At 67.9% G+C, this 11,073-nt stretch overlaps 3 protein-coding genes across 3 annotated transcripts in view; all 3 read right to left on the bottom strand.

Moving 5' to 3' along the window:
- CHLNCDRAFT_35599 (hypothetical protein) overlaps positions 1-3,960 on the bottom strand; it is a gene marked incomplete at its 3' end in the record, with an annotated part of 8,499 nt that extends 4,539 nt beyond the window's left edge. The window contains exons 1-12 of the mRNA XM_005847217.1: positions 3,786-3,960; positions 3,459-3,596; positions 3,098-3,255; positions 2,775-2,880; positions 2,341-2,648; positions 2,013-2,128; positions 1,633-1,821; positions 1,268-1,329; positions 1,034-1,135; positions 747-872; positions 418-530; positions 110-216 (exon numbers count right to left, since the gene is read on the bottom strand). Of these exons, the coding sequence (XP_005847279.1) occupies positions 110-216; positions 418-530; positions 747-872; positions 1,034-1,135; positions 1,268-1,329; positions 1,633-1,821; positions 2,013-2,128; positions 2,341-2,648; positions 2,775-2,880; positions 3,098-3,255; positions 3,459-3,596; positions 3,786-3,839 (1,579 nt within the window). The 5' untranslated portion in view covers positions 3,840-3,960. The remainder of the gene's footprint in view (positions 1-109; positions 217-417; positions 531-746; positions 873-1,033; positions 1,136-1,267; positions 1,330-1,632; positions 1,822-2,012; positions 2,129-2,340; positions 2,649-2,774; positions 2,881-3,097; positions 3,256-3,458; positions 3,597-3,785) is intronic.
- A 2,814-nt stretch (positions 3,961-6,774) lies between these two features.
- Positions 6,775-8,101, bottom strand: CHLNCDRAFT_134317 (hypothetical protein; the record flags this gene model as incomplete). Its single annotated transcript, XM_005847216.1, has 6 exons — positions 6,775-6,919; positions 7,019-7,104; positions 7,217-7,320; positions 7,424-7,568; positions 7,700-7,862; positions 8,016-8,101. 6 exons carry the CDS (start codon positions 8,099-8,101, stop codon positions 6,775-6,777), a joined length of 729 nt encoding a protein of 242 aa, XP_005847278.1.
- Positions 8,102-9,827: 1,726 nt separating this feature from the next.
- CHLNCDRAFT_35597 (hypothetical protein) overlaps positions 9,828-11,073 on the bottom strand; it is a 3,759-nt gene continuing 2,513 nt past the window's right edge. Inside the window, exons 9-12 of the mRNA XM_005847215.1 lie at positions 10,904-10,993; positions 10,691-10,750; positions 10,420-10,479; positions 9,828-10,239 (exon numbers count right to left, since the gene is read on the bottom strand). Of these exons, the coding sequence (XP_005847277.1) occupies positions 10,181-10,239; positions 10,420-10,479; positions 10,691-10,750; positions 10,904-10,993 (269 nt within the window). The 3' untranslated portion in view covers positions 9,828-10,180. The remainder of the gene's footprint in view (positions 10,240-10,419; positions 10,480-10,690; positions 10,751-10,903; positions 10,994-11,073) is intronic.

Here is an 11,073-nt window from a genome sequence, read left to right as displayed (position 1 = left end):
CGCGGGGGGGGTTTTTGGGGCCCCCCCCTTTTGGGGGGGGGGGTTTTTTTTTTTCCCCGGGGGGGGGGGGGCCCCCCCCCCCCCCCCCCCCCCCCCCCAGCCCCCTCACCCAGCTCGTAGCTGCCGGAGGGCAGGCGGCGCACGTGCAGCGCGTCGTCAATGTCCTTGCAGCCGGGCGGGTCCACGCTGCACACCGCCAGGTGGCGCAGGTCCGCCCTGCGGGGGCGAGGAGGGGCCACGGGGAGTGGCGTGCCACGCCGCGGCTCGGCACATAGGGACAGCAGGACCGCGCTCGGCTGAAAAGCCATGGCATGGACCCGCCGGCTGAGGGCAGACGGGTGTAACCCCTGCAAAATTCCCCCAAAAGCAGAAAAGTGGCAGCCAGGCGGCTGCAAGATGCCCTATCCCTAGCCTCACCTGCTGGGGTCTGACAGATCCGCCTCCGAGACGGCCCAGGGCAGCGGCGGCACGCAGGCGTGCACGGCGGCGGTGAAGGGGCTGGTGTTGATGTCGTTCTCAATCAGCAGCACCTGTGGGGGGGCGCAGCAGGGTGCAGAACGAGTGCGGCGTGTGAGATGGGCGTGGGCCGGGACAAGCAGGGCACAACAGCAGGCGGGCACCAGCCAATTCAACAAGCAGACCGCTTTGCTGGACAATGCACAGACAGTAAAACAAAACCCAAATGTGCAGGGACAACACACACACAGTAGAATCATGCATTTCATCAATGAATGCAGGCCGCCCACCTCCGTCTCGGTCTCCTTGTCGCCAATGGCGCCCAGGGTGCGCACATAGTGGCCCGAGGGGTACAGGCTGTCGGCCTCCCAGCAGTCGATCGCCACAACCAGCCGCTTGTCGGCCAGCGTGGCCGCCTGCGCAACCAGCACGTGCAGCCCAGGACGCCGCGTGTCAGAGGGCGGAGTCGGCGGCGGCAGCGGCAGGGGTGGGGCGCAGCTGTGAGGGGCATGCATTAGAACAAAGGGAGCTTGAGTGCAAGAAACCGGGCAGGGCGGAGGAGACTGGGGAGCAGCACCTGGCGTGTCTGGATGCGGATGTAGGGGAAGCGGCGCTCCACGGGGCAGAACAGCAGGGAGTGTGTGTGGTTGGCGCTGCCGCTGGGGCCCGACTTGGGCGGCTGCACGGGAGAGGTGGCACACAGAGCGGCACGCGGCGCTGGCGGGTTGCACTGTGGCCGGTCTGGCCGGCCCGCAGGCAACCTGAAGACTCCCCTATGGCATGCAGCCGAGAGGCAGCAGCGGTACGGTACCTGCAGTGATCCGCAGTACCCTCTCGTCCTCCAGTTGCGCCTGATGATGCCCACCACCTTGCCTGCGCCCAGGCAGGCGGCACAGCACGCGCAGCATGATGCCATGGGCCCGAACACAAAGCCAGCCAACCCGCCAGCAACGTTTACAAGCTGGGCCGCCAGGCTCAGCCATGGCTGGGCGCCCGCACCCGTGGGCCGCTTGGTGCTGCCGCCGCCTGCAGCCGAGGCATCCTCCCCATAGTGCTCTCCTGGGTCCACCTGCTGGTGGGGAGGGCAGGATGCAGTGGGCATGCGGCTGGGCAGTACCAGTACAAGTGACAGTACCAGTACCAATACCAGTACCAGAAGCAACATGGACAGCAGACAGCAGGCAGCCGCCACAGGCCGCCATCGGGCTGCGACCATGGCGCTTGCCTGCGCTATGTGGGCCCCCTCGGGGGCCTCCTCTGCCACCTCCTCCGCCTCTGCCGCCGTGCTGGCGTCCCCAGCGGCCGCTGCCCCCGAGGGAAGCTTGTTGGAGGGGCCTCGCCACTGCTCCTCGGGAAGCAGCTCCACTGCGGCAGCGGCAGCAGCGGCAGCGGCAGCAGCGGCAGCGGCCCGTAAGAATCGTTTGGCCGCTGGGAAGGGTTAGTTGGCGGGCGGCCGCAGCAACTTGCCGGGCAAAGCACAGGCAGCGGCGGCATGAGACGGCAGACACACTCGGCAGTGCGGGCAGGCGCAGCAGGCTGCGCAGCAGGCTGCGCACCCGCCACCACATCCCCCTCCATGGCTCGGTTCATGTCGATGCGGCCCGAGATGAGGATGTCCTGCCCCACAGACTCGGAGCCCACCCACCCCTCAAATGAGTTGAAGCGGTTGACCCTGCACACACACACACACACACGCGCGCGCGCGCGCGCGCAGAGGCAGAGTCGGCCAACATGCGCTCTGCACACCATGCCTGCCTGCCTGCCAGCCTGCCAGCCTGCCTGCCGCACAGCCCACCAGCAGCGTGCCGCCAGCCAGGCAGGGCCCGCAGTGCAGCCTCCGCCCAGGCGGCCAGCTGGCAAGCTCCTGGCCACCCGCCGCCCCACCTGAGCATGCCCTGGTGGTACCGCCCAGCCTTCATGCCAGCCGCGATGTCGCTCATGAGGCGATGCTCCTCGTACACCCGCTGCCGCTTGGCGGCCCGCGCAGCCCCCTTGCCCGCAACCCCAGCCCCCGCCCCATGCCCCGCGCCGTCCTCCTCGCCATCCCGTGCCGCCGCCGCCGCCGCCACCAGGTCTTGCAGCTCGGGCTGCTCCGCGGCGCGCTGCCGCGCGTAGGCCGCGCTGCCCAGCGCCTCCACCCCCGCGTCCGCCGCCTTGCGCCTGTTGTCGGCGTCGTCGGTCAGCAGGATGACCTGCACACACAGCAGGTGGCATGTGGGCTGAGAGCAGCACCGCTCCAGGAGCGAGCAGCAGGCCGGCCCTCCTCCCTGCCCCCCGGCCAACCTCACGCCATCTGTCCCGCCATCGGTCCCCCGCACCGTGTGCGCAGGCAGGCGCCGGGTGTACCAGGCCGCCGCCACCCGCAGCGCGCGGTCGTTGCGGTCGTTGGGGCTCTCCCCCGGCTCCTGCTGTATGTAAGTCTCCCTGCAGGCACAGGGCAGGCCCGCATGCACAGCCTTCCTGAGCCAGCGCAGCTGGGCGGTCACCCAGCAAGTGCCACACAAGAGCAGAGCCGCTTGATGCAGGCCTGCAGCCTGCAGCCTTCCCGCCGCCGCCCCAGGGTCCGCATTCCCGGCCCCTGAATGCCACACGCACCAGCGCCGCACCGGCACCACCAAAACACCCCCCCCCCGCCACCCGCCTGTGGTGCTCGTTGGCAAACACGAAGAAGCGCTTGTCGGGGGCGGCGATGAGCTGGCGCAGGCGCTGGTACACGGCAGCGTTGCGCGCCTTGACCTCTTCCAGCACCACGCTGCTCACAACCACGTCGCTGACGGCGGGGTGCTCCAGAAGGTCCATCTGCAGGCGGTGGTTGTGTGTGCATGTGGATGTGTGTGTTGGGCAGGCGAGGACCAAACGAGGTAGGGCGCCGGCAGCAGAACAAGGTAGGGTGGTTGGCCGGTGCAGTCAGGAGAAGCTGCCGCCTGGCTGCAACGCCGTATGCCATCCTGCCATTCATCCCATGCAGGCTGGGGGCTGTGCAGGGAGCTTGGCTGGCGCACCTGGTGCAGCACCACATTTGTGTCCACCAGCAGATAGTGAGGCGCGTCCCCGCTCAGCTTGTAGGCCTCCGGAGGGCACTCCGGATCCAGCGGGGTGCCGCTGTAGATGTCGTCGCGCAGGTAGTGCTCCCTCACAACCTGTTGCCAGGGCTCGCATCGGGGCTGGTCAGCTGGCGGCTGGTGGGTGGCTGGCGGCGGCAGCATGCAGCATGCATCGGTGTGCGGCCAGGCTTGCGACGTCTGCTGTCGCATATTCGATGTAGTTGCGTCAGTTCTGGCAGCGAGCAACGCGCGGCGGCAGTGAGCGAGTTGCTTGGTGTGCCCCACCTTGAGCACTTTGCCCTTCTTTGTCTTCTTGACGAAGCTCCTGCTCTGCAGCATCGTGGGCAATTGTGCTGACACCCGAAAATGGCGGCGAGACGGGTGGCGTCGGCTGGCTGACACACTAGAGGCGCCCTGGCCGCTGGGGCATTTTTCCAGACGATATTTGCGATTCAGGGAGCCTAATCAAAGAGGTCTGGGAGCCCTAGTTCGACTGCCTACCTGGAGCCCGCTGGCAATCTGCTGGCAACGGAAATAGTGCATGGCTCCCCGCATTGTCTACGGCAGCATACTGCAAGTTGAGAACAGAGGGGGCAGGTGTTGCCGACACTACCTGCTGCCCATGTCGTCGCAGGATGCAGCAGAGAGGATAGCCAGGCTAGCAGCTCACCTGAATGCATCCAATAGCGGCAAAAGCAGCAGCAGCGGCAGCAGTGGGGGACTCGACGTACACCCCACGGTGGCGGTGCCGGCGGCGAGGAGCGGTCCAGCCGGCGCATCCTTCCACCAAAAGTTCTTCAACTTTGAGCCGGGCCGCCTGCTGCTGGACCAAGTGACCATCATCACCGGCGCCGGCAGCGGCATCGGCAAGGCGGTGAGCCTGCATGCCACGGGTACACGCCCCCTCGCCTCTGGGTACACCTCTCCCTCTGCCCCGTGCCAAACGGGGTGCCGCCCCTGCACCCCACCCCACCTCCTGCTGCAGGCGGCCATCCTGTTTGCGCAGCAGGGAGCCAAGGTGGTGGCCAGCGACCTGGATGGATCCAAGGCGCAGGCCACGGCAGACTTCATCCGCAACTCCTGCGGTACCGCCATCGCCGTACCGGGCGATGTGTGCGACCCTGCCTTCCCAGGCAAGGTGGTGGCGGCGGCGGTAGAAGCCTTTGGAGGCCTGCACATCCTCGTCAACAATGCCGGGTTCACCTGGTGAGTGATCTGGCGCCGCCCGCTGCCACGCTCGCCCGCCCATGGCTGCTCTGTGCAGGGGTGGACAACCGCGCGCCATGCGTGTGGGCGTCAGGCACGCACAACATTGTGGCTTGCGGCACGCCTGGCTGGCTGGCGCAGGGATGGCATGCTGCACAAGATGAGCGGCAAGCAGTGGGACACCATGCTGGCAGTCCACTGCACCGCCCCCTTCCGCCTCATCCAGGCAAGCTCCAGCCGCCCCGCAGCGGAGGTGACCTCGGCTGCTGCCCGGGCTGCCTGCACACCCGCCGGGCCGTGATCCATCCAGCAGCACAGGCTCCCACCGGCACCAGCGTCGCATGAAGCGCCGCACAGCCGTCCCGGGGCTTGGCAGGCTGGCCTGGCTGCTGCAGGTCCCCACCGTGCCCGCCCTGCCGCTGCCGCAGGCGGCCGCGCCCCACATGCGGGAGGCGGCGAAGCGGGAGATGGCGGCACAGGGGCGGCCCCGCCCGCGCTGCATACTCAACGTCTCATCCGTGTCAGGTGCGGCCTGCTTGCAGGGCAGTCGTCCCGGCGTGGCAGCGGCAAAGGTCTGCTTGTTGTTGCTGGTGCACACAGGGGCTGCTGCTCCTGCCTTTGACGGGACGGGGTGGTGCAGGGTGCGCCAGCCGACGGGGGCAACCGCTCCAGCTTGCCCCCGCACGCTGGCCTGGCCTGCCGCGACCGCCCGCGTGCCTGCCGCCGCATGCAGGCGTGCACGGCAGCGCGGGTCAGGCCAACTACTCGACTGCCAAGGCGGGGGTGGTGGGCCTGACCAAGGCTGTCGCCAAAGAGTGGGGACCCTTTGGCATCCGCTGCAACGCGCTGACATACGGATACATCAACACACGGTCAGCCTGCCCGCGGGTGGCGTGAAGGGGCGGGCGGGGATGGGCAGGGCAGGCCGTGCCTGGGCACGGCAAGAGGCAGGCGTTCCGGAGGCGGTCGCCTCCCTTTCTAGCCCAGCTGCAGGCACACCCAGCCGGTGGGTGCGACTGCGCGCCTCACCCGCCACCCTGCCTGGTGTTGCGCCGCAGGCTGGTTCAGCCCAAGGACAGGGGGGCCAGCATCCAGGTGGATGGGGAGCAGGTCAAGCTGGGCATCTCGCAGGTGGGAGCTGTGGGGTGGGGCGGTGGGGAGAGGAGGACGCATCGCACGGCGCCATTGGGGGAGCCACTGGCGGTGGGCCACTGCGCAGCCGGAGGCTCTCCTGGGCTCCCAGCTGCCCCTGCCATCCTTGCATGCTCGCGGTGCAGCTGGTTGCTGGCCCTGCACCCCAAGTGGAGGCACCTGACCTGCAACCCAAGGCTTGCACCTGACCTACACCACCACCTCGGCCCTGAGCGCAGGCCAATGCAATGGCCGACGCGATGAAGCAGATGATTGCGCTGGGGCGGGTGGGCATGCCTGAGGAGGCGGCGGGGGCCATGCTGCTGCTGGCCTGTCCCTACTCCTCCTACATCACGGGCCAGGCGGTGGAGGTGACGGGGGGAGGGTGGATGTGAGGCTCCCCTCCCACCTCCTCCTGCCTTTGCAACTGTGCCTCCCTACTGCCTCTACGACTGTGGTCCTGGTTGCGCTGACACTCTAGCCCTAGCTTCTGATCTCGACTCAGTGCCGTAGTGGCCACAATCGATGCACAAACAATGCAACATACAGCAGCGCAGAGATGCGGGGGGAGTCGCCACAGGACACAATCGAACAGAGGATGGGGCAGCACCAGTTACGCCTCCCGCCTCCCAGCGGCCCGCCTCCTCGGGGGTTGCCATTAGGGTTCTGCCAGTAGGGTTTTGCAGCACCTGTCAATGGAGTCGAGCCGTTACATGCAGCAGCACATCAATTGACGTATGTCATTAAACAGCTGGCAGTCTCAAGTCTGGAGTGGCACAGAGTGCGCATGACACCAGCCAGAACTCCGCAGCGGCTCATATCATCATAACAGAGAGGGCAGTGTGGGGTGCAAAAGGCAGAATGAAACAGAAACAGATGTATCAGGACCAAAACAAAATCAGCATCAGATCAATCAAACCATCAGTGATCCCGCCTCCTACACAACGCCCGCCTCCAGCTCCCACTGTGGCGTGGTGCGCGCCCAGACGGCGATGCCGCCGCCACGCCCCCGCGCGCAGATGAGGCCGCTGTCGACGTAGAAGAACACGAAGAAGGGGTCCTTCTTGCCGCGAGTGAACTTGCTGCACGGAAACCAGGAAAGGAAGCTGGTAAATGATCGCAGCAGATGGCACCCTCCTGCTTCCCCCACCCATCTGCACACCACGTTCCAACCCCCTTACCTTGCATCCAGCTTGGCTTTGAGCGGGAAGGAAGGGGTCCAGCCGCCCAGGCGCAAGTTCAGGGTGTCGAAATCAAAGGCCAGGACCTGCGGCAGCAACCGCAGCAGTAGCGGTAGGCGCCAGGCAGCCAATTGAAGCTTGCGGTAGGTGCCACCAGCCTGCCAGCAGCAGCAGCAGCAGCAGCAGAAGCAGGCACACCTTTCCGTCCATCTTGTATGGCCCCTTGAACGTCAGTGCCGCAAAGCGCCCCAAGTAAATGCCATTCTCAATTTCCTGTTTTGTCGCGTCCCACCGCTGGCATGCTGCAACGGGCAAGGGGTGGGATTGGTTGAGTTCCAACAATGTCGCTTACGGCGACATGCCGCCTGCTGGGTTAGGCCAGCTCTCGCCCCGCGATAGGCCTACCTGTGAGCGGGAAGTACTGCCCGCCGCCCTTGCCCACTCCCTTGAGCGCATCCTGAACTTGCTTGGTGCCGCTGGTGAACACCAGCCTCCAGCGGTTGCCGGGTGGGGCGCTGCCGCCGATGGTGCTGGCCCAGTCCTCGCTCGGCTGCAGTTGAAAGCAGGGGCACACGGTGGGACAGATCGGATGAGGGATGGGCAGCAGTCAGGAGGGAAGCTCTGCATACAGCGATGCCGATCTGCTCAGCCCAGAAGCTGCAGCCGCAGCAGCAGCCCAACCTGCAGCTTGGCTTGCTCCAACGTCCTCAGCGCGTCGAAGACTTGGACGGGATGCACGCTGGCGTCCGCTGCCGCTTTCTTCAGCGTCTCCACGGCGCCACCAATCTCCGGCTTCACTTGTGCGGAGGGCGCAGCAGAAGCCTGCACCCGAATCGCCGGTAGCCTGCACCAAGAGTGACCAATGATTGGCGGCGTAAGCCTGTAGGAGGGTCGGCGAGGGGTGGCGGCGGCGGGGCGGCGGCGGCGGGGCGTCGACTGCATCGCCACCAGGACCGCGGCGCCCGCTGATCAGTTGATGCAGGGCGCCAGCACGCACCTGCGGGTGGGCAGCCAGGCGCGGGAGGTGGCGCAAGGAGCAGCGCGGTGGCGCGCTGCGCCGGGGGCGGCGAGTACAGAGGCCATGGCGGTGAGATGCGACACGGAGGGATAGGATGCCCCGGCTGCGAGGCTGTTTTGGTGCGCTGCGCGAGTTTTGTGACACGTGGGCTGGCTACAAATGGTCACCGCTACAAATCACAGCTGGCGGGCGGCTGAGACCTCCCATGCCCTTATTGCGGTGGCCCCTCATTGCTCCAACTCTCGCAGCGCTTCCCCGCCACCAGCTGTTGCCAGTCTTCGGTCAGCCCACTTGAGATGAACTATGTGCCGAGGGCGTCAATTCTGCATCGCCCCGCCAAGGCCGAGGCGGGCAAGGCCAACGTAGAGCACGCCGATGTGGAATGGGCCAAGGAGCAAGGTCGGCTGAGGGCCAAGGCGGAGCGCGCCGCCGCCACCGAGCAGCGGCTGGTGGGCGCCTTCTATGCCACGCCCGAGGAGCGGCGGCAGGCCTGGTAAGCACACACTGGTGGAGAAGTGTTTAGACCGAGGGGCAGGCTTAGCACCTGGGGCGTGCCGCCACTCGTCCATGCCGCCACCCCGCCACCGTCCTCAGCTGAACCGTCTGTCAACACTCTCCCACCGGCGGTTAGCTGGCATGTCAGGTGCATTGCTTTGCCCATGCGACGCTCCTTGCCGCTGCTGTGGCCGCAGGGCCCCCGCCCAGCTGGAGGCGGAGCAGCTGGCCGCGGCGCGGGCTGCGGCGGCGGAGCAGGAGCGCGCGCGCGAGGCGGCGTGGCTGGCGCAGCCGCGGCAGGTGGTTTTGGACACGCAACGCCCTTGGAACGCGGCCTCCTCCACCTATTACATGTCCCCAGAGGTGGAGGAGGCGGCGCGGCGGCGCGGACAGCGGGAGGCATCCGACGCCAACCGTCTCATCTCGCAGCGGCGGGCCGCCCACGACGCGCAGCAGCACGCCGCGGAGCAGGATGCTCTGCGCCGCGACTACCAGGCAGAGGTGCGCTGCGCAGCACGGTTGTGTGTGCCTGGTTGATTGGGCGGGAGGGGAGCGGGGCCAGGGAGGCTGCGCGCATGTGCTTGCGGGCCCGGCCCCGCCTCGCTCGCTTGCCGGGGCCGGCCCGCCGCCACAACCCGGCCCCACCTACTCACCCACACCTGCCACCTTCAATACCGCCACCACAGGAGACTTGGTTCAACAGGGGCGCAGCCAACGACCGCTGGATCGCGCCGGAGCACCGCGTCAAGCACCGCTCCGCCGCACAGGTGCGCGGCAGCAGGCCCGGCTTTCGCCCTTTGCTGCCTGCTGCTGGTGCTGAGCCTGCTGCCATCTGGCCCTGCCCCTACCCTTGCCCCCTGCCCCGCGCAGTCCGCCCCCGCCCCACCACCATACTTTTGCGATGCCGAGGGCGGCAGCAGCGCTGGGCGGCCATCGTCGTTTGCGGCAGCAGGTGCCGCGCGGCCCGCCACAGCCAGCCGTCGCGCCCAGGAGGGGCAGGGCGTGGCGGCTGCGCTGCGCCACGATGCAGCGCCTGCGTCCAGCGGCGGCAGCTTCAGCGGGGGCTACGGGACGCCTGGATCGGTGGGAGGAGGGGCGGCGGCGCAGGCCCGCCCGCGGACGGCGCCTGCGCAGCAGCAGCGGCAGTACCCCTGGAGCTGGGGCGCTTGACGGGCTGCACAGGCCTAGCTAGCAAGCTTGCCCTACGCCCCTGGCGGCGGTAGGCGCGCCAGCGCAAGGCCCATCCCACCATGCTTTGCAGTTGTTTAGTTTGGCTATTTGCTTGTGCCCTGCTCGAGCCGCAGACAGGCATTTACAGTGGGAGCGCCCGGCAGCGCTTCCGGCGGTTTGGCAGTGAGTTGAGGAGGCGGGGAATATGTTTGCGGCAGGTATTGGCCGCCACAGTGCTTTTGTAAGGCAGGATATCAACAGCAGGCAGTCTTCTTGTCTGGAGCAGAAACAAACACGCAACCATCAGGGGAGGGCAGGGAGGGGGGCAACAGACCAACTGGCGCTCGGGGTGCAAGAAACAGGGGCAACTAGGATGGGTGGGTGGGTGCCGAGGAAGGCAGCGCGGCAGACGTGCCGCCGCTCGTCTCGTACACGGAGTCTCGACGCGGGGCTGCCCGCATGCCCGCCGCTCTCCCCGATCAGTGCATGGTCATGCCGCCGTCAATGGCGAAGCACTGGCCCGTGATGTAGGCGGCAGCTGCAGGCCAGGAGGGCAGCGAGCAGCAGCAGGGCAAGGGTGGGCGCGAGTGCGGCTGGCCTGGCTCGAGGCGGCGGCGCAGGCTGGGAGCCGGCCGGTGCGGTCCAGGCCACCCAGCAGGCCTGCGGGCAGGCCCTAGGTTCTCGGCAGGCAGGGGGCCAGGCAGGGGAGAGGCCTCACCTGGGTCCAGAGCCAGGAAGCGAACCAGGCCGGCCACCTCCTCGGGCTGGCCATAGCGGGCTGCGAGGCGGAGGCGGGACAGGGTGAAGGCAGATGGGGTCGAGGGGCCGGCTGGGGAACGCAAGGGAGAGTAGGGTTCGCGCTGCCAGCTGCCAGCGAGCAAGCCCAGGAGGCGACAAGCCACGCGGCCCTCCCTCCGCAGCGCCCCGTGCGGTGCAGCATGGCGCAGCACGGCGCCGCCCCGCGCCGCCAGGCACCCCCTGCCACCCACCCAGCGGGATGCCCCCCAGGATTGCCTCCTCGTACTTCTTGTCAATGGCGGCAGTCATGTCTGCAGGCGGCGGGGAGCCCCAGGCCGGCGGGTGCTGGGCACGGTGGGCTGGCAGGCCAGGGAACGGAGAGGCCAGGGAAGTGCAGGCCGGGTGGGGTGCGGGCTGCCACCGCGGCATCGGCGCGCAGGCTGCCTGCGGCTCTGCCCGCGCACCCGAGGCGATGAAGCCGGGCGCGACGGAGTTGCAGGTGATGCTGCGGCCAGCCCACTCGCGTGCCACGGTCTTGGTCAGGGCGATGACGCCTGGAAGGCGGGGACAGCAGGCGGCAGGCAGGCGGCCGGGGTGGGTGGGTGGGGTGCAAGGCGTGTGCGCGGGCGGCAGG

This window comes from Chlorella variabilis (assembly GCF_000147415.1).
Source record: "Chlorella variabilis unplaced genomic scaffold CHLNCscaffold_11, whole genome shotgun sequence".
Taxonomy (NCBI): Eukaryota; Viridiplantae; Chlorophyta; class Trebouxiophyceae; order Chlorellales; family Chlorellaceae; genus Chlorella; species Chlorella variabilis.
Note: the sequence above shows the minus strand (reverse complement) of the source record. Positions and strands in the feature narration are given on the sequence as shown.